This window comes from Bombus pascuorum, chromosome 1 (genome assembly GCF_905332965.1).
Source record: "Bombus pascuorum chromosome 1, iyBomPasc1.1, whole genome shotgun sequence".
Taxonomy (NCBI): Eukaryota; Metazoa; Arthropoda; class Insecta; order Hymenoptera; family Apidae; genus Bombus; species Bombus pascuorum.
The window spans coordinates 34,982,933-35,005,090 of record NC_083488.1 but is presented as its reverse complement, the minus strand read 5'-3'; the positions used below and the strand labels follow the sequence as shown (position 1 = coordinate 35,005,090).

Genomic DNA, 22,158 nt, shown 5'->3' with positions numbered 1-22,158 from the left:
CGATCTACGAAAGAAACGAGAGGCGCGCACTATTTACATGTATTTACATATATATATATATATATATATATATATATATATAATAATGTAATATGTATATATATATATATATATATATATATATAATAATGTAATATGTATATATATATATATATATATATATATATATATATATACACATATTACAAAGATATTAGAGATATTACAAATCACAGATATTGTAAAGATAAAAAAAAAAAAAAAAAATAGTGTATAACACGTATTTGAGGTACCAGGGACGGTTACCATGGAAAGTTAGATACTTTATAGGTTAGCAGATTATCATTGAAGAACAACTATCGCTTGACTTTAAATATGCATATAATAATACGGGTTTAAGAAGGAGTATAGGTCTGCTTATCGATTTATCGTTTAGAATGGTGTAGACTATAGTGATTTGTGTAATTTAAGTCTTAACAAATCAACCGGTCGATAGTATTTTCTGCTACTGAGGATGTCAAACATTCGTACAATTTAAGTCGTTTCTATACGGCAGCTATTCTATATAGTAGCTATTTAGCATTCACGCGTTCGAGACGTGTTCATATTGAATTGTACAAGAAAAAGGCATCGATTTGGAAGATGTATAAATATCTATCGCTGTGCCAAGAAAGAGAAAAATTTCGTACTCGGCTTGTTGATATGATAAAGCAGAAACGAAAGAAAGAAAAGGGAAAAGCGTTTCGCAGAATTAATACGTGTATGCGAGAAATAGAAGAAGACGAAGAGATGGACGAAGACCTAATTCTAGAAAATAATGATAACGTTTTGCGATACTACTATTATTTGACACAAGGTATCGACGATGTTTACGTAGGATCGATGGACGTTGATCTTCTAATAAATATTCTAAAGCGTGTTCCAACCAAATGGAAAGACAAATTTAAAGAATTGTTAAATCGTTTAGTGAAAGAAGTGAAAGAGGAATATATATTAAGCGTGAAGAAGTCAGTCATAGAATTTGTTATCGGAAACTCGGTATATTCTTCGTTGAAGCAGGTACGTTCTGCATGTAGTATTTTTCATTTACAACGTTCCTCGCAGTCTGATAGGCATAACAAAGGTTTAACATTGAACGAGGGCAATTCTGTTGCTGACTGTGAATCGGCGGTGAATTCTCTGCTAATACGTATATTAATGGAAACATGTAGAACGAATCTACATTTACTAATGTTGATGAATACCTATTAACGAAAAAGAGGAAAAATGATACGATAGATAGGATAGATACGATAGATACTTGATAACTACTGTGATTTCTAGTTTACTGCACTCGAAGAGAATGAACAATTTGAAGGAATACGACTTCCGAAAGAACACGAGGTTAATTATCGATGGAACAGAGCGAGACTTGAAAGAAGAATTATATTGTATCGTCCAGTTGTACGACGGATTTTCGATTATTGGTACCGTGAATTCAGGTTCGTTTCTTGTCTAATATAAACCAATACTATCCACAATTACCCGTGCTTGCACTATTTTCTCCACAATTTTCACAACGATATAAATACATACGTACGTACATATATACACACGTGCATACACACATACGTACACAGGATACATATGGTAATAGCGGTTACATATGTTTTCGTAGCTATATACAGGATTATCCACTTAACTCGGAACCCGCGCCCGCGAGAACATTGACATGGCCACGTGGTGTGACATGTACGCTTAGTACTACGATCAAACGTTGCCAACCATCCATGAGCAATCGAACATTGATGTTAGATCTATCGTTTAGACTGTTTAGAGATACGTTTGCTTTTTTATCCTTATAACATAAACAACCATCGTCGTTCGTCCACTAATTCGAACATCTCCAGGCACTGCAGTACGAGAGTTAAATTAATTTCTATTTTTTTTTTTTTTAACTGATCTATCTAAAAACGAATTTTGTCAAGTGTCTTGGCGCATCTCGATGTATCAGTTGTTTTTCTATTCCTTATTCTTACATTCGATGTATTCGTATCAGGGCGACCCAAACTCAAGTAATAGCGGTTAATTTGTAGAAAATTATCGTAAGAAATTTTAGACTACCACGTAGAAGAAAATGTTTCGTACGTTAAAAATAAAATGAAAGTCGGATGAAATAAAAAAAGGTGTTTGTAAAAATGTGAACAATTTCATTGTAATTCGTTCATAACACTTGCAGTTAAATGTGATTTTAAATAAAAAAGAAAAATGAAATTAAATTGTAATTACATTTCAGGTAAGCATAATTCAGGATATCAGTTATTAAAAACAAAAGATCGAGCTATACGTGTGAACGGAATCAGTTACGTTCATTTGAAAACACAAGGCTCACTTTCTCGGCGATCGTCCTCTGCTTATTGCTACGTCAATTTGAAAATCCTACGACGCAACTAAACCGATCTGTGCTCTCGTCTAATTATACTTCTAGCAACAGCTCATAGATGGTTGGCAACATTCGATTGCATAGGAATCGTATATGTTATACCGTTGCGTTCTCAATGTTCTCGCGAGCGCGGATTTCGAGTTAAATGGATAACCCTGTACTTGGAAGCATACGTACACCACATATTTTAAACTTAACAAATTTTTAAACATTTTTATACTTTTTATATTTATAATTATGATGTTTGGTGTAACAGTGGCTGCAAACTCATAAATGGAAGGGAATTGGCAGCACGCGACGCATCCTATGATCTTGGCAATTTCGAGAGAACCATTTCAAAAATGTGTTCCAGGCTGAAAGAGGAACTTGCAAAGCATTGGTTACCGAAAATTCAAGGAATTTTAATTGCGGTATTATACGATATATTATATAATAGTATACTGTATAATAGTATACCTTATTACGTAAAATCAAACGAAACACGCGATATTTGTATGCACGTGATATCACGTAGGACCAAAATTCAATAATATAAGATGGTATGTAATATATAATGTAATGTAAGTATGCATAGAGTATAGAGAGGTATAAGTTACACCGTGTAATATGTATAATATTCCAAACCATTTTCGTATACATATCTTATACAATCGTATAAGATACTCTTCAATAGAAAATTAGGCAGTTGCTTTTTCAAAATTTTTACAAAGAACAGATATTCTATTTAAAAGATTCAAAGAGAGGTCCTTAGTCCTTGGTCAAAATAAAGATGTCTATCAGAGATCTGAGTACTCGATCAGTCAAGTTTTAAGGAAATATGAGAAAGACTTGTATCTTTTTTATTATACGTATTATCAATCGTAATACATAACGCGATGCAAATATAAAACATAAATATTTCACAGTTAAAAGAATATATGGGAATAATAACCGTATCGTTATATGGTGTTTAGGCATTCGAACGAAACGAGTTACCGCTCGTAAGTGACACATCAGGCTGTCGACGACTTTTCAGTTGTATCGGTTTCATCATGGAAGATCAGTTGCGAGGAGCCTATCTACGCTCTATAGAAGAATACGTCGATTATCTTCACAGCAGAACCGTGAGTGAAAGAAACAAAGACAGTAGAAAGATACGATTGAATCGGTCAAGTATAAGTTTCCTAAATAAAATAATCTTAAAATGCGGTATTTGTTGTTGCCCATAGAACAAGTGTTGCGGTTTCGATATTAAAATGACAGTACGAAATTCAAACGTATTGTTTGAGCCAACGTTTAAAGTCTTCGCAGATACATTTTCAACGATACTGAATTTGTTGGGAGAAACAATTGGTACGTTACCGCGCGTTGAAACGATGCTGGATATTAGTTCGATCGCTATCCATCGTAAATTACTCGAGGTATTTTCTCGATAATTCTCTATTTATTTTTCATATAGTATGTAGATTTTGTTATTGATTTTTTCATATTGTAACTTTTGCATATCGTTTCGTTGCAAAAATATGTGATTAATTTATTATCACAGCCGTATATGTCGCAAGAATGTTTGGAGAAATATACAGAGGAAATTAGCCAACTAATCGATAGAGAGAAAATTGGCCCGATCACGCAGCTGAGTGAATTCGAAAATTATGCGAATTTCATAAACGATTCGGAAGCCGATAAAGTTCAAGAATTCTTAAAGTGCGATACAACTGACAACTTTGAAAATTACTATACTCTAATCGCATATTACGATCGTTTGTCCCGTTCGATAAAAGTCGAGTACGATCGAACTTACTTTGCTGGATTCTTCATCGTCCACCGTGGAGAGATTATCAAATATATCGCCTCTGTAGCTCGTAAGCTTAAAGAGGAATTGGTCGGTAAAATGATCATCGAGTATCAGCAAAAATCTCGAGCGTAAGCGATTATTCTTTCTTACTTTCACCACGATATAAATATGTACATACATACGTATGTCTTTACAATGTACAATGTACATTACATGATGTACATACATAGATATGTATACATGTCATGTACGCATCGTGAATATTATTACTAGTATCCTATATTTATATATTTATTTAGTCTATGTCTAATGCCAAAATAAAAATGAATAATTTAATCGTTCTAACTTCCGATACTAGCGTAGGGAATGAATATCAACGAATCGTAGACCGTGCGCTAAGCGTTCCAGCAAACACTAGGGAATTGATAGAACTTCGAAAATTTATAAATACCACGGAAACAGAAACTGCCAGCCAGCTTGAAAGTCGATTGAGAGAAATTATTAGATATATCGTTGTTCTATCAGATTATTCGATCTTAACGCCTGTTGAATTGAAAATTAATAATTTTGCTTTTCAATGGTAAGCGGAAAAATAGAAAGCGAAATCAGTAAACGAAACTCATTTATTGGGCATGTTACAAGGTATTACAAGCTTCCGGATATTTTTGAACAACACCGAGAGATAGCTGCTAGTAAAATCGGCGAGTTCCAAAACATCCTTAAGAAAAGAATCGAACAATTCGAACGTGAACTTGAAATATATGCAAAGTACTGCGACGAATTACAGTATTGGGGGAATATCGAGGAAATATATCGGTATAAAAAGAAGGCTGATCGTTTAGAAAACAAACTGATCACGGCGATGGATACGATTGACGGATTTAACGAGGAAGAGGAACTATTTGGTTGGGAACAGTCCCAGTATCCTTTACGTAAAGCAGTAAGTTACACAATTATATATACAGTTATATGTACAGAAAATACACGGGTATAGTTGGTACAGCTGAATAATTACATACGTATATAAATAGGTATACATATACAGTGTATAATAAAATTTGTTACTATTTTAATTTAGACAGCGGATAAACTGGGGCCATATAAAAGACTGTACGACGCGACCTGCGAATTTTTAACAAACTACGATACGTGGATGAATTCGATGATAGGTTCTCAGGAACCGGAGGAGATCGAAACCGCGACAGGAATCGCTTATCGAACAATCTACAGGTTAGAACGATCTATACAAGAACCAATAACAAAGAAGCTCGCTGAAAATATACGAATAAAGATAGAAGAGTTCAAAGAACACATGCCTGTAATTGTTACTCTTGGAAACCCTTCCCTAAAGAATCGCCACTGGGAACAAGTATCGGAAATTGTTGGCTTTCCCATAAAAGTTGACGAGTCGATGACACTTGCCAAGGTAATATATGTATTTTCTTTTCTCTCCTAACCAATCAATTTCGTGTATTCCTTCTCGCACATCACATGTAAGTAGTAGATGATGTATTTGTGTGTGTGTGTGTGTGTGTGTGTGTGTGTGCGCGCGCGCGCGCGCGCGTGTGTGTAGACATGTACTATACGTAGAATGAAATTACATATTTTGTAGATTCTCGATTACGGGTTAGCTGACTACGTTACGAAATTCGAAGGAATATCGGAAGCAGCGACGAAGGAAGGAAGCTTGGAAAGAGCACTCATCCGAATGCACCTTGATTGGGCGGAGATCACATTCGTCGTTAATCCTTACCGCGATACAGGCACCTACGTAATTGCGAGCATTGATGATATACAATTACTTTTGGATGATCATTTGATCAAGGCTCAAACTATGAAAAATTCTCTTTATATCAAACCGTTTGAAAAAGAGACTTTGTTAGTAATTTTCAACTTTTCTACGTTTACTGTATCGGTTCCACAATCGTGTCACGTTGCGTCAGAACTGCCAACAACGATTATTTATTTTTCATTTCTTTCACAAACAGAGAATGGGAATCGAAACTACTGCTGTTACAAAGCATTATGGATTATTGGCTACAAGTTCAAGCAACGTGGATGTATCTTGAACCGATATTCTCGTCGCCTGATATTCAACAGCAAATGCCAGAGGAAGGTCGACGTTTTAGCGCTGTAGATAAGGTATACCGATAAATTCTTCTCCTAAAATTTTGATTTTACGCAATCTTCCCAGTTTGCGTTCTTGTTTGGAAAGCGACTAATAACTTTATCCGCACGCAAGAAGGAAGAAATGTACTAAAACGTTGATAATTAACTATTAATAACTGTACATAGATTTGGAGAGAAATTATGTCATGTGTAGCAGCGGATCCTCGAGTTATGTCGGTCGTTGAAATCGATAAGATGCTTGACCGATTGAGGAAATGTATAAATCTCCTGGATCTAGTACAGAAAGGACTTACTGCCTATTTGGAAAAGAAAAGATTATACTTTCCGCGATTCTTTTTTTTGTCGAATGACGAGCTCTTGGAAATATTATCGGAAACAAAGGATCCTACCAGGTACAAATTTAAATATAGTTTACCAAAAGTATATATATATATTATATGTACATATGTAAATGAATGCTTTTCTTTTAATGTCCCTTAATCGACATTAATCGACGTTAATCGACGCTAACTGACGCTAATCGACATACTTACGATGTATTATATCGTACTAGAGTGCAACCGCATCTAAAAAAGTGCTTCGAAGGAATTGCTCAAGTAAGCTTCACGGTCGATTTGGAAATAATAGCTATGAAATCCTCTGAGGGAGAAGAAATTATTCTTGAAGATATTATCGTTACAACGGCGGCCCGAGGTCAAGTTGAAAAGTGGTTACTTGAACTAGAATCTTCTATGAAGAGGAGTGTTAAAGCACAGGTGAATAGAAATCACTGCGAACGGAAATGTGCACATTTCCATTGAAATTCCATTAAGAAAGTAAAAGAGAAAGTAGAGAAATATAAAAATATGAAATATCTACTTGTTGGAAGTGTCATCGAATTGAAGGATAAACAAGATTTTAACACTTGAGTACGTGTTTAACAGGTGGTGCGAGCAAAGGACGCGTTTTTAAAGCAGATCAGATCGAAATGGGCGTTAGAATGGCCCGGTCAGACTATTCTTTGTGTCAGTAAACTTTATTGGACAGCCGATGTGACGGCGGTGTTGTCCAAGTCTTTGAAGGACTTGAAGAACTACGTCGACAATTGTACAAACGAATTGAATGAGATAGTGAAATTAGTACGTGGCATATTGTCAACGCAAAATCGTGTAACATTGGGTATGAAAAGACATAATAGGGCATAGAATACGTAGTATTACGTAGTACGTAGTATTCATTATCCTTATGCAGTACATAGACGTAGGTATAATTGATTTTAGAGGCCTTGGTTACGATGGACGTGCATAGCCGAGATATTGTAACGGAATTGTATAAGGAAAGAGTCAGCATCGCTACCGATTTCAAGTGGTTGGCACAATTGAGATACTATTGGATGGTAGGCACGCGATAAGAGAAAGAAAAATAATATCGTTGTATTAATCAATTCGATGCGATGTATTTATTTCTGTATGTTGTACGTGTAGGACGAAGACTTGTGGTCAACGATGATAAACACGTCGTTGAAGTACGCGTACGAGTACCTGGGCAACACATCTAGATTGGTCATAACGCCGTTGACCGATAGATGTTACCGAACGTTATTTAGCGCGCTAAGTTTACACCTCGGTGGCGCGCCCGAAGGTCCGGCCGGAACTGGCAAGACCGAAACTACCAAGGATCTAGCTAAGGCTGTAGCTAAACAATGCGTCGTATTTAATTGTTCGGAAGGTCTTGATTACATCGCATTGGGTAAATTTTTTAAGGTAAATTCTTAACTACTAATTTTATTTGTCATTTGGTTTCATTTGTGCTTAAGAGTACACCGTACTCAACAACGTATGTAACAAATACCGTAACACACATGTATATGAAAACTTATTGCAGGGATTAGCAAGCACCGGGGCGTGGTCTTGTTTCGATGAATTTAATCGGATCGATCTCGAAGTATTGTCGGTAGTAGCCCAACAAATTCTAACGATTCAACGAGCTATTAACGCCGGATTAACTAAACTAGATTTCGAAGGCACCGAAATCATGTTAGATCCTACTTGTGCTGTTTTTATTACGATGAACCCTGGTTATGCTGGAAGAACCGAACTTCCGGATAATTTAAAGGCGCTCTTTCGACCGGTAGCAATGATGGTTGGTATGGAATAACTTTTACGAAACTTATTAATCAATAGAAAGTAAGGGAACTTTACCAAACCATATAAATCGAAAACCGGGGAAGGTTTTGAATAATTTGCCAATTTGCCACCTTGTTTAGGTACCAGATTACGCTTTGATAGCCGAAAATACATTGTATTCGTATGGATTTTATGACGCACGTCCACTCTCGGTAAAGATTGTAACAGCTTACAGGCTATGCTCGGAACAATTGTCGAGTCAAAATCATTACGATTATGGGATGAGGGCAGTAAAATCTGTTCTGGTGGCGGCTGGTAATTTAAAGATAAAATATCCAGAAGTGGATGAGGATATATTAATATTGCGCAGTATCAAAGACGTCAATTTACCCAAATTTCTCAGCGAAGACTTGCCATTGTTCAACGTATGTATTTATTATATTCCTCCCTCTCGTCCCCCCCCCTCTACTACCCTTCTTATTTATTTAGTCTGAAGCGCTAACTCGTTCAATTTAGGGTATTACATCGGACCTCTTCCCTGGTGTCAAACTCCCAGAGCCAGACTATACTGATTTAAATACATGTGTTTATGACGTTTGCTCAGCGTCGAATTTACAATGTAGCGCCTGGTTTTTGGAGAAAATACAACAGATATACGAGATGATGATCGTTCGACATGGATTTATGATTGTTGGCTTGCCATTCGCTGGAAAGACAGCAGCGTATAATATTCTAGCTGACGCATTAAAACTTTGCGAAGAACGAGTAAGCCATTTTATTGGTCGTAGCTTTCAACTCGTAAGACATTATGTATGTTCGTTTGTCTTTTCTTAAAGAGATAAGATATTTCAGAATCTAATAAGCGAACGTAAAGTTGAAAAGTTTGCGATGAATCCCAAAGCTGTTCCGTTGGGTCAATTATATGGACAATTCGATCCGATATCCCATGAATGGTCCGACGGAGTTTTGGCTATCAGTTATCGTGCTTTTGCAACATCGACCAACGAAAATCGCAAATGGTTAATCTTTGACGGACCGATAGACGCAGTATGGATCGAAAGCATGAATACTGTACTCGATGACAACAAAAAGCTTTGCTTAATGAGTGGAGAAATTATTCAATTAGCACCGTATACCAATTTGATATTTGAAACGATGGATTTGGAGCATGCTTCGCCTGCGACAGTTTCCCGTTGTGGTATGTATGCGTGTATACCTTTCTTATTCTATTTTTCCATTATTCTTCTTTTCGATAAATATTTACGAATCTTCTTAAAAATACACCAAATACGGTTATAAATATTTCTCATCTTTTCTCGGATATAGGAATGATTTACATGGAACCAGATGCACTTGGTTGGGATCCTGTACTTGAATCTTGGTTAGCTGATACTCCGCCTGTGATGAATTCGTGGTTAAGAAACTTTCTACATCAGTCTTTATTTCGAAGATTTTGCGATCCTATACTTTACTGGTCGCATCACGAACACGTTCAGGTTTTTATTTTTTGTCTTTCGTTTATTCCAGTTTACTTATATTCCGTTTGAACGAGCTTCAACCTTCCGATTTTATAGAAAATTTGCCCGATGCCGGATACAAATCTCGTGCGTTCACTGACCTATCTGATGGACTGTTTTCTTGCTGAATATCGAGACGAGAAAGCTGTTAAGGATATCGACGAGTTGGATCTTCGAGCCCAACTCGAGGTTAGATTGGTATATGTGTACTCCGAATTGAAGATATTTACTTTAATAGTAATAATAATCGTTTCAAATAATGGTGTTCTTCGGGCAAATAACGTTTTATCTAATTTGTTGCGAGATATGAGACAAGTTGAGATCCTAAATTAGTTAGGTTAAATTAGTTAGAGTATTATACTTGGAAATTTACTCTTGTTACAATCGAAGATTTTCAGGGTTCGTTTTTCTTTTCGTGTATCTGGGGGCTGGGAGGTACGTTGACTGCAAAATCGAGAGAACAGTTCAGCGTTCTCTTTCGTGGCTTTCTCGAAAGAGATTTTCCTGCGGATTTGATAGAAATGTTCAAATTACCGAAACCGATAAAACCACCTTTGAAACCATATATATTTATTATGCCAAGAGATGGTCTTGTCTTTGACTACAAATTTATCAAAGAGGTAAGTTGACCAGAAACTTATCAAAGATAATTCCGTTGAATGTGTGACGTGAGACCAAATTATACATATAATTCTCTGATTCTATCGATGGTGTTTACTGTTTACTGTTTACTGTTTGTTGTTTACCGTTTACTGTTTACGGCCAGGGCAAAGGAAAATGGAGACTATGGTCTGATGAATTGCTCGACAGCCCACCGATTCCCCGTGACATTCCTGTAAATCAAATAATAGTACCTACCGTTGAGACGATACGGTACACAGCCCTATTTCGTTTGCTGGTAAGCAACGAAAAACCAGTGCTGTTCGTAGGCCCCACTGGAACTGGAAAATCGGTCTATATAATTGATTTTCTATTAAAAAAAAATAATCCCACGGTAAACAAACCACTGATAATCAATTTTTCTGCGCAAACTACGGCGAATCAAACTCAAGACACGATTATGGGAAAGTTGGATAGACGGCGGAAAGGTGTTTACGGAGCGCCTATAAGTAAACGGTGGATCGTTTTTGTCGATGATCTTTCGATGCCGATGAAAGAAATTTACGGGGCACAACCTCCGATCGAACTGTTACGTCAATGGCTAGATCACGGAGAATGGTACGAGAAGGAACGGTTTTCCTTTCGGTTCTGTTTATTTTTTCTTTCTAATGATACATGTGTATAGTGACAATAGCGAAAAAGCTGTCGAAAATTCATTTTTCTGTAAATTGCTGTTTAAAATTTGTTGCAGGTACGATAGAAGAGAGAAAAGTATGATAAAACTGATCGACGTTCATCTAATGTGTGCTATGGCTCCACCATATCGCGGCGGGAAAGATGTTACACCCCGATTTAAAAGACATTTTGTCGTCTTAACGATATCAGAATTCGAAGACGAAGTAATGACTATGATATTTAGTAAAATCGTGCTCTGGCATCTTGATACGAGGTTTGTACAAAGCTTTAGTTGATCCACCTGTATGTGTGTGTATGTGAGCGCTCACATATGGTAATAGTAATTAGCAATAGGTGATATTATACATATAGTAACTTGTGGTAGATACGTTTCTTCTCTTTCGTCCGTTTTCTCATTTTTTGTCCATTTTATTCCTGTCCCCGTTTTCACGTGCCTTTCTCGTGCTTCTTCCTTTCTTCTTTATTTTTTTTTTTTTTTTTTTTTTTTTTTAAAAGATTTATATTCCTTTCAGAGGATTCAGTAAAGAATTCGATCCATGTATCGACGAAATCGTTCTGGGCACGTTGGATGTATACAAGGAAAGTCTCTCTAATCTGTTACCAACACCGGCCAAATGTCATTACGTCTTCAATCTTCGCGACTTTTCCAAAGTGATACAGGTCTTTATATCTTTAAATCAAACAGTTAAACTTATTTAAACACCATGCTTGGTTAGTATCAGTCGTGCTTCAATAAATTTATGTCAATTAAATTAATTGGAGCGTTTAGAACGAAAGTTACAACAACGATATGTACACGTATTAAAGTGTAGAGTAGCTTTGAGACTGAGTACTGAGTGTATCCGTGTAAGTAGTCCACGCGTACATCGTCACGAACAATGTACGAGATTATTCTCCATAAACATACATACATACATGCACATGCGTGCAAGTACAGATCTCCATGGACAAGCGTATGTATGTATGTATATATGTATAGAGTAATAATATGCAAATACATAGGGAGTCCTGCTGTCCGTCCCGGAAACTATGCCGAGTTTAACCAGCATGAGGAGACTTTGGGTTCACGAGGTACTTCGAGTTTTTGGGGATCGTTTAATAGATCAAGAAGATATCTCTTGGCTGGTGAAACAAATACGCGTCACTTTGAACAGTCGAATGAATGTGTTAATGGAAGAACTGTTTAAAGATCTTCTACCCCCGCAAAGGGAAGCAACTTTGGATGATAAAGTAAGTTTGCAAACTTACTTCTTCAACACAACAACAACAAACATGCTGTTCATTTCTATCTTTCCTATGGAATTAAAGTCACAAGCAATAATCACCGAGCAAGAACTTCGAAATTTAGTGTATTGCGATTTTGGCGACACCAAGGTAGACATCAGACTTTATCAAGAGGTTCCAGATCTCGACCAGTTACGAGAAATAGTAGAAACTTATTTAGCTGAATACAACACAATGTCTAGAAAGCCGATGAATTTAGTGTTATTCCGGTAAATATACGATACATCGTCATACGAATCATCGTTGTACGATATTGAATAATTTGTTAACACTAGAACTACCGATAGTTAGACCATGATCCCTAAACGAGGGTTGGACACATTTATAAAATTGTAGAACCAGTCATTTTGACCGGTGTGGTATTTCCAGTGTTCGATCGTTTCTAGCGATAAATAATTTATAGAGCGTGGGTTTTTACGCCTTTGTGGAAAATTTGGGGAAAATAGAACGCGCATAACGTGTGCAAGCGTGTGCAAAATACCCCAAGTATAGCCCCGCTCATAATATCGTCGCTTTGTCTCTCATCCGCTCTATCTGCACAAATAGCTTTTACACCGAGAAAAGTAAGTTTGAAGTTTTTATACGGTTTGCTGATCGTGCGAAGTTAGGACTCGGAAGAATCGAATATTTATCGCCTTCTAAGTAGAATTCTCATTATATTATCGAGAATTCGTACTCTTTATACCATCGAGACGTATGTGGGTTGATGGAAGCATCGTGATCGAAATTGTAGAAAACGAGGAAACTGGTTAATCGGGGTTCGATAAACAAATTGCAAGACCCTTTTACACTTTGACAAGTACCAGTCACTTTCACCGGCATTGGTACAACTAGCCTTGATACAAAATTATTTTGAATTTGAGTACATAAGAAACAAAATAAAATTCATTATGCTATTCTCTTGGTTATCGTTGCGAGAGTCATTACATCATTGCGAAAAAGTAAATATAACATGAAGTAGGAATTTTAAAATAAAATTGTAAATCCATTCAATTTGACTGATGTGGTAGTTCTAGTGTTAATAAAGATAAATGTGAATACGTACGCGAACATAACAGATTTGACTATAAACGTACGTGAAACACGTTAGGTACGCCATCGAACATTTGTCACGAATTTCCCGTATTATCAAGCAACCGCGTAATCACGCGCTTCTTGTCGGAGTCGGCGGTACGGGAAGACAGTCGTTAACTAGACTAGCCTCGCATATATGTGACTACGACGTTTTTCAAGTTGAAGTAACTCAACAATACGGAGTTAACTCGTGGCATGAGGATATAAAAGGGATTCTAAGGCGCGTGACTGCCACCGATCTTCACTCCACCTTTCTCTTCTCCGATGCACAAATTAAGCAGGAAAGCTTCCTCGAAGATATCAGCAATATTCTTAATTCTGGCGAGGTAAAACGAAGTGGTTCGCAAACGTAGATATATGCATTACCTCCTCTTTCTTTTTCTTTGTTTCTTTCAACAAATGGGATTGAGATCGACGATGATGGTTAAAATATTTAGATACCGAATATATTTACCGCCGAGGAACTAGCTGAAATATGCGAACACATGAAGCAAATAGACAGGCAGCGGGACCGATCGGTGCAAACGGATGGAAGCGCGGTAGCATTGTTCAATCTTTTCGTTCAGATAACTCGCGATCAACTACACATCGTAATGGTGATGTCACCGATAGGAAATGATTTTCGCAACCGGATCAGAAAATTTCCGGCATTAGTCAACTGCTGTACCATCGATTGGCTTCAGGTATTAAACTTGATACCTACTATATCTTCCTGTGAGATAATAATGACGACAATAGTAACAACAAATGACTACCTACTAACACGTATTGTAGTTAGATCAGTATTACAGTACATTACTATAATACATACTTGGAACTTGAAACACGCATCGTACGTTTTGTTTTACTTGTGACGACATTTGATTCAAGCCATGGCCAGAGGATGCTCTATTAGCGGTCGCGACTAGATTTCTGCGGGCCATTGAACTGACGGATAACGAAAGAACCGCTGGTATCGACATGTGTCAATTCTTTCACGTCTCCACGCAAAATTTGAGCGCAGAGTTTTTCGTTCGACTAAATAGACATGTTTATGTCACCCCAACGTCGTACCTCGAAATGATAAACACGTTTAAGGATCTGTTGGGAAGAAAACGAGAGTAAGTCTCATTGCTCGTACGTACATACGTACGTAATAATGTTATAAATACGTAACGTATATGCATGCACGTACGTATGAAAGATCGATTCAGATCGATTATTGCGGTGCTTGTCGGTGCTTGTTGGTGCTTGTTAATCGGTTGATATTACACCGGCTGATACTAAATCGACTCTTTTTAACAAAATAGGGAAATAATTAATGCGAAAACTCGATACGAGCGTGGTTTGGATCAGCTAGATGAAACGCAGAAACAAGTAGTAACGATGCAAGAAACTCTTAAATTGCTGCAACCGCAACTAATAACCGCCACCCAAGATGTTGAAAGAATGTTGCTCGAGGTTGATAAGGAAAGAGAAGAAGTGGCAGAATTTGAGAAAGTTGTGAAAATTGACGAAAGCGTAGCCGAGGTTACTGAAATATTCGCTAAAATAACTAACGAACATTTTATCTTATCTTTCGACCAACTTTCGATCCCTCTGATCCCTAACGCTATAATCGTAATTTATTTTATTTACAGGTTTATGCGAACGAAGCAGCTGCGATTAAAACGGAATGTGACGCTGATTTAGCAGAAGCGATGCCAATTCTAAAACGTGCTCAAAGCGCTTTGGACACTTTGACGACTGCCGACATTGCTGTAATAAGAACGATGAAGAAACCACCGCAGGCAGTGAGATTGATCGTCGAGAGCATCTGTGTCCTCAAGGTTTGCGTTGTACAGTTTCTAAACATTCTAAACGACTAAAGTTAATACCAATTATCTCGTTAGAAAGTATATCTAAAATACATTTTTACTTCAACTCGTTTTGACACTTTGCTTACTTGACACATTCGCTGCTACTCATCTATGCTCATACATACTTCGTCTCTGAAATCACACATTTTCTTTTATCGGAAATATCTTTGTTTCGAGTACTAATATTTATTCCAGCGCACACTGCCCGTTATCTTTCTTAGTATTTCTAATTTTAAGTCTTGTTGAAATATATAAAATTATTTTTAGACTTTACAGTATTTACGTTTAGATAGTCCGAATAACGTAACAAACGCGTAAGAGCGAAATCCAGACTTTCTTCTCTTTTATATCCGTCGTCACCTAGATCGCCTCCTATTTTCCTACATTCTCTTCCACAGCAAATAAAACCAGAGAGAGTTCAGCAACCTGACGGTACATTTATCGAGGATTATTGGAGGGCTGCCCTTAGAATGTTGAGTGACGTGAAATTTCTCGATTCGCTGCTCAATTTCGACAAGGATAACATCCCTGATACCGTGATTGAAAAAATTCGAAGAGAATACCTGACTAATCCGGACTTTAATCCTGAAAAGATAAAGAAAGTGTCAACGGCATGCGAGGGATTGTGCCGATGGGTATTCGCAATGTCGGAATATGATAAAGTATCGAAAGTAGTCGCTCCGAAGAAAAGAGCTTTGGCAGAAGCTCAGAAGGTTTATGATAAAGCCATGGATACTCTAAAGGCAAAGCGAGAACAACTTCGGCAAGTACAGGTACACCGACTATTTTCAAACGACTACGTTCACTACGTTGACTACGATAGCGAAATAGCGAATACGTATCGTGTATCTAGTTCTAAGTATCTAACATTTTTCATCTGACAAATCGATCAGCAACCTTTCGAGTAACGCGATGCGCCACTACGACCGCGAAACCAAATGAAAACGAATGATTTTGCATTTAGGAAAGATTGAAAATATTGGAAGAACTTTTGGAACAAAGAAAAATTGCTTTTCAAGCAATGTCCGACAAAGTGGCAGACTGTGAGATCAAGCTAAAACGAGCCGAGGACCTAATTGGAGGTTTGGGCGGAGAATATTCGCGTTGGTCCGATACCGCGAAATCTTTAGGAGAAAGGTCAAAGTTTTTGTACCTGTCATGCATGCGATATTATACGATACGGGATGTATAGTAGTCGAATGTAATCGAAAGTTGGGAACGCTGTACAGGTATCAGCGATTAATGGGTGATATCGTGATCGCTTCTGGCGTGGTCGCGTACCTAGGTCCATTCACGATGCCGTTTCGCCTTCGACAAACTGTTCTATGGGTAAAACGATGTACCGATTTGCAGGTAATTTGTAGTTCCGATTTCCAATTGCGCGACGTCCTTGGAAATCCAGCTTTAATCAGATCTTGGAATATTTTCGGACTCCCGAACGATGCATTTTCAATCGATAACGGTATTATCATCAAGTAAGCAAACAAACAAATTCGTAAAATAAGATTCTTGCCTCTGTGTCTTTCGTAATTTCTTCCACGATGTTTGCTATCGATGCAATACTAATTCGTGTAGAAATGCAAGAAGATGGCCGCTTATAATAGATCCTCAAGGTCAGGCTAATAGATGGATAAAAAATATGGAAAAACAAAATAACGTGAATATTATTCGGCTGACTCAGCCTGACTACGGTCGAGTGTTAGAAAACGCATTGCAATTTGGATTACCAGTACTTCTTGAACATGTTGACGAAGAATTGGACGCTATACTCGAACCGATTTTACTTAAAGAAACATTCAAGCAGGCTGGTGCGATCTGTATAAAATTCGGCGATGCAATTATCGAATACAATTTCAATTTTAGGTATTTGGATACACACACACACACACACACACACACAGAGTCATATATAGTCATGTATAGTCATACATAGTCATTTCGCTTTGTTATTAGACTGTACATTACGACGAGATTAAGAAATCCGCATTATTTACCAGAGGTGGCAGTGAAGGTAACACTGTTGAATTTCATGATAACACCAACCGGATTAGAAGATCAGTTGTTGGGCATTGTTGTAGCGAAGGAAAGACCAGACTTGGAATCGGAAAAGAACGCTTTGATCGTGCAAGGAGCTGCGAATAAAAAGTAACTAGTTCGATTGTAAAATATTGCAAATGTTATACATCGATGAAAACTCTTCTTGTTTTCTTCTCTGTGTTCTTAAAAAAATAAAAAAAAAATCAGGCTATTGCAAGAAACAGAGGACAAAATCTTGGAAATATTATCGATCGCCGAAGGCAACGTATTAGAGGACGAAGAAGCGGTAGATGTTTTAACATCGTCTAAAAATTTGAGCAATGAAATTCAAGTGAAACAAACGGTGGCTGAACAAACGGAAAAGTTAATCGACGATGCTAGATTGCAGTACACGCCTATCGCCGTATATTCCACCGTATTGTTCTTCACCATTGGTATCAGTCTTGACTCGTTATACATTGCGTAACATTACGAATTTTCATCATCCCTTCACCTTTCGTTATCTACCGAATAAAAACGGTAGAAAATATCTCTTATTTATCCTTCGATCTTATAATAGAAAATGTATGGTTTGCCTTCGATCGAAAAATGGTTGCGATCTAGACGATAATCGAAATAAAAAGAGAATGACAGGTTGAAAATAATGATATTTTGTTTCAGCTGCCTTGGTAAATATCGATCCTATGTATCAGTATTCATTGTCGTGGTTCGTAAATTTATTCGAACTGGCCATCGATCATACGGAACCAGCGGAAATGGTTGAACAACGACTGAAAGATCTTATGAAATATTTCACATATTCTCTGTACGCGAACATTTGTAGATCTTTATTCGAGAAGGACAAGTTATTGTTTTCTCTGTTACTGACGATCAATTTGCTCGAGCAACGAGGGAAACTTTGTCCATCGCATTGGATGTTTTTATTAACGGGTGGAATTGGTATCGATAATCCATATGTAAATCCAACAACATGGCTACCGACTAAACAATGGAACGAACTATGTAATCTTGACGAGGTTGAAGAGTTCTCGGTTAGTCTGAAAAGCGAATTCGCGATATTCCATTTCCACTTAAAATGAACATACGCACGAGTACGTGTACGTGCACGTGTACGTCTACGTATACGTATCTACTTACATACTGGCTTTTCATCCTTCTTCCGATTCCGTTAGGGTATTCGAGAAGCATTTACTGGCAATACCGGCCAATGGAAACGATTATTCGACTCGAAGGAACCGCAGATCGAAACAATCCCTGTACCGTTCCAACATCTGAACCTGTTTAAAAGAATGTTGATACTGAGATGCATTCGTCCTGACAAGATCCTCCCGGCAGTGCAAAATTTCGTCCAAGGTATCGTCGATCCGATATTTTCTTTATCTAGCTTAAACTCACTAACTTATTAATTGACTTTCAGCGGAACTTGGCTCACAGTTTATCGAACCGCCGCCGCTCGATTTGGCTTCGACTTATGCTGACTCGAACTGCTGCACTCCATTGATATTCGTATTGACGCCCGGTACCGATCCAACGCAATTATTACTCTCGTTTGCGGATGAACAAGGTTATAGCGTCAATCGCCTTTTCTCTATTTCCCTCGGCCAAGGCAAGTGGTATAATATATTTTTATAATATAATATATATAATATAATAAATAAAATAAAGATATGATGAAAAAATATTTTCGGGACAATTTCACAGCGTTGAGGAAAGATGAGAGTAAATGGAATTAATAAATTTGAATGCTTAATAGGACAGGGACCAATTGCCGAGGAAATGATTCAAACCGCTGTGATAGTTGGTAACTGGGTTGTTCTACAAAACTGTCATTTAGCGATTAGTTGGATGAGTACCTTGGAGAAAATTTGCGAAGGTTTGATGCCCGATACGATTCACTCAGAGTTTCGACTGTGGTTGACGAGCTACCCGTCCGAACATTTTCCGTCCTCGGTTCTAGAGAATAGTATAAAAATGACGAATGAACCGCCGAAAGGCTTAAGAGCTAACATCGTTAGATCGTACACGAGTGATCCGATCATTGATCCGGACTTTTTCGAATCTTGTTCCCAAACGGAGAACTTCAAAAAGCTTCTTTATTCGTTGTGTTTCTTCCACGCTGTAATCCAGGAAAGACGACAATTTGGCCCAATCGGTTGGAACATTACGTACGAATTCAACGAGACTGATCTTCGAATCAGTGTTTTACAATTACACCTTTTCCTCGATCAATTTGAAGATGTGAGATTCGATGCCCTCAAGTATTTGACCGGGGAATGCAACTACGGCGGAAGAGTTACGGATGACTGGGATCGCAGAACTTTGAATACCATATTGTCGAAATTTTATTGCCAGTAAGTTCATACTTTTCCGTTTCTATATATCTCTCACTTATACATATACTCCTATGTATCTCTACTGTACATACATACTTTCATATGTACATACGGCATACTTTCATATTCAAATGTATGTATGTTCCCATCCAATTCTCCTATCGTGATTTCAACTACTTTCCAGGGAGTTACTTATCGAAAAACGTTATTATTTCGATGATACTTTGATGGATTATTATTGCCCGAATGTGCGAGAGCACGAAGCGTTCGTGGAATACACAAAAAACTTACCCTTAATCACTGAACCGAGTGTTTTCGGTATGAACGAGAATGCGGATATCATCAAGGATCAGCATGAAACGAACCTCTTGTTTTCGTCGCTCCTACTAACGCAGGTAATCTACTTTTCCGTCTCCTACAGTTCCTCCTCTCTATATTTCCGACTTACTATCTGCTTTATTTTTATATCTATCTACATACCGCATTCGTTACATATTTCATGTATCTGTCTTTACGTGGCAACCTTGTTTAGGACCGTGTGGTATGTATCTATAGATTATATATATATATTTCTTTACATCTAACATTATCTCTATCGTTTTTGTTTATCCAGTAAGTACAAATAAATTTCTCGAAAGAATCAAACTAATTTTGAATAAACATAGAATGAGAAAGGTTAGGGATATTTCATTGATTTTTAAATAGGTACTCGCTGTATTTAACAACTAATTTTTTTCTTGTAATAATTTTTCCAATTCTTCCAATTATATCATCGCTGAATTAGGATCTCTGGCAATTGCAACAGGTTAGTCAATTTGCAGCACATTTTTTTTCAATTTCTTAATGTTTAATGTTTAATGATAAAAGCTTAATGTCGCATTAATTATAAGTATAAAAAGAGTCATCGAGTTATCGAGTTAAAAGTCATTTTTCGTTTATTTTCGCCCACTGGCAGGAAAGCGTCAAGTCTGGAACTGGACAATTCACCAACGATGAAATAGTGCTTAGAATGTCGAATGATATTTTACAAAAATTGCCAGATGACTATGATCTTGTATCGGCGCTTGGAAAGTATCCAATGTCTTACGAACAAAGTATGAATACTGTGTTGGTCCAAGAAATGGGAAGATTTAACAAACTTCTCAATTATGTTAGAACCAGTCTGGAAAATATTATACGTGCTATTAAAGGTCTTTTTTTTATTTTTAACAAATGTCCTATATTACGTTTCTAGTTAATTCGTCGTATCCTCGTACGTATCTGTTATTTACAATTACAGGTATCGTTATCATGTCATTTGAATTGGAAGATATCTATGACGCAATTTTGACAAACAAGATACCTGCTTTATGGCAACAATACTCTTATCCATCGCTAAAGCCACTTGGTAGTTATGTACATGATTTACTAAGCCGCTTAAATTTTCTTAAAGTAAGACATTACTTCTTATAAATCGCTATTATCATTCATATCTTTAAATAATAACATTTCTATCTATATTAAAAGGGTTATTAATATACATACGTACTTTAACGTTAAGACAAGTCTCGAGACTAAATTTTTAATTATATTTACTATAGGAATGGTACGAAAAGGGAGCACCGGTCATATATTGGATCTCAGGATTTTATTTTACCCAAGCATTTTTGACAGGAACCAGACAAAACTATGCGAGGAAATATCGGATTCCTATAGACCTTTTAATCTTTGATTTCTTCGTATTAGAATCCGATACAATGCCTGCACTTCCTCCTGAGGATGGAGTTTATATATACGGATTGTTTTTAGATGGTGCCAGATTTAATAAAAAACAAATGACATTAGATGAAAGCTTTCCAAAAGTACTTTATGAACCTATGCTTCCTGTAAGTATAATATTATGTTTATTTAGCTATTTTACATTATCTTTTTCATTCGTTTCTGCCTCTTTTTCCCCACTTTAGTATTAATATCATTTTAGATGTGGTTATTACCTGTGAAAAAAGGGGACATAGAGGAAAAAGTAACATACATTTGCCCTGTATATAAAACTAGCGAAAGACGAGGAGTTTTATCGACCACTGGACATTCGACAAATTTTGTTATCGCTATGACATTACCTACATTAAAATCGCCAGAACATTGGATCATGAGGGGAGTCGCACTACTTTGTCAGCTCTCTGAATAGAAATTATTTTCTTATTTCATCCTTTCGAATTCATCTTGAAAATACGTCAAGGAATTAAGTTTCTAATTAAAAATATATATTATCCGAATTTTAGAATACAGCAATGATCGAATTGTAAATCGCAATATCTAAATTGTGTATGGTATAAGTATTCAAACAATAAAATATGTATAGAATTAGTCAATCAAGTTAAAGCTATATG

At 36.9% G+C, this 22,158-nt stretch overlaps 1 protein-coding gene and 1 long non-coding RNA gene across 4 annotated transcripts in view; one reads left to right on the top strand and one right to left on the bottom strand.

Moving 5' to 3' along the window:
* The window catches only part of LOC132912516 (uncharacterized), a 74,243-nt gene that overhangs the window by 33,875 nt on the left and 18,210 nt on the right, over positions 1-22,158 (bottom strand). The window lies entirely within an intron of this gene.
* Positions 398-22,144, top strand: LOC132912149 (dynein axonemal heavy chain 7-like). 3 transcript variants are annotated; one of them, XM_060969314.1, is made up of 50 exons: positions 398-1,038; positions 1,303-1,460; positions 2,658-2,811; positions 3,355-3,504; positions 3,610-3,801; positions 3,927-4,303; positions 4,534-4,755; positions 4,818-5,115; positions 5,254-5,601; positions 5,788-6,053; positions 6,164-6,317; positions 6,471-6,697; positions 6,859-7,060; positions 7,229-7,463; positions 7,565-7,680; positions 7,769-8,047; positions 8,169-8,426; positions 8,551-8,835; positions 8,927-9,175; positions 9,263-9,608; positions 9,737-9,906; positions 9,985-10,116; positions 10,326-10,547; positions 10,694-11,145; positions 11,279-11,476; positions 11,736-11,883; positions 12,226-12,453; positions 12,532-12,716; positions 13,598-13,907; positions 14,019-14,264; positions 14,452-14,681; positions 14,871-15,090; positions 15,201-15,389; positions 15,818-16,192; positions 16,384-16,556; positions 16,649-16,894; positions 16,995-17,282; positions 17,373-17,564; positions 17,664-17,890; positions 18,117-18,487; positions 18,629-18,809; positions 18,874-19,062; positions 19,210-19,807; positions 19,974-20,184; positions 20,322-20,330; positions 20,574-20,594; positions 20,745-20,979; positions 21,069-21,220; positions 21,370-21,654; positions 21,750-22,144. In XM_060969314.1, the coding sequence occupies exons 1-50, from the start codon at positions 622-624 to the stop codon at positions 21,954-21,956; spliced, it is 11,823 nt and encodes a 3,940-aa protein (XP_060825297.1). In that variant the 5' UTR covers positions 398-621; the 3' UTR covers positions 21,957-22,144. The 3 variants fall into 3 exon arrangements, with proteins under 3 accessions (XP_060825297.1, XP_060825305.1, XP_060825315.1); XM_060969322.1 differs by lacking the exon at positions 20,322-20,330; XM_060969332.1 differs by lacking the exons at positions 20,322-20,330; positions 20,574-20,594.

Excerpts from the sequence above, each read along its gene's own strand:
- LOC132912149 (XM_060969314.1), top strand. The coding sequence starts at position 622 with ATGTATAAATATCTATCGCTGTGCCAAGAAAGAGAAAAATTTCGTACT. Across the intron at positions 9,609-9,736 it reads TGCGACAGTTTCCCGTTGTG|GAATGATTTACATGGAACCA; the intron begins GTATGTATGCGT and ends TCTCGGATATAG. Across the intron at positions 11,477-11,735 it reads CTCTGGCATCTTGATACGAG|AGGATTCAGTAAAGAATTCG; the intron begins GTTTGTACAAAG and ends TATTCCTTTCAG.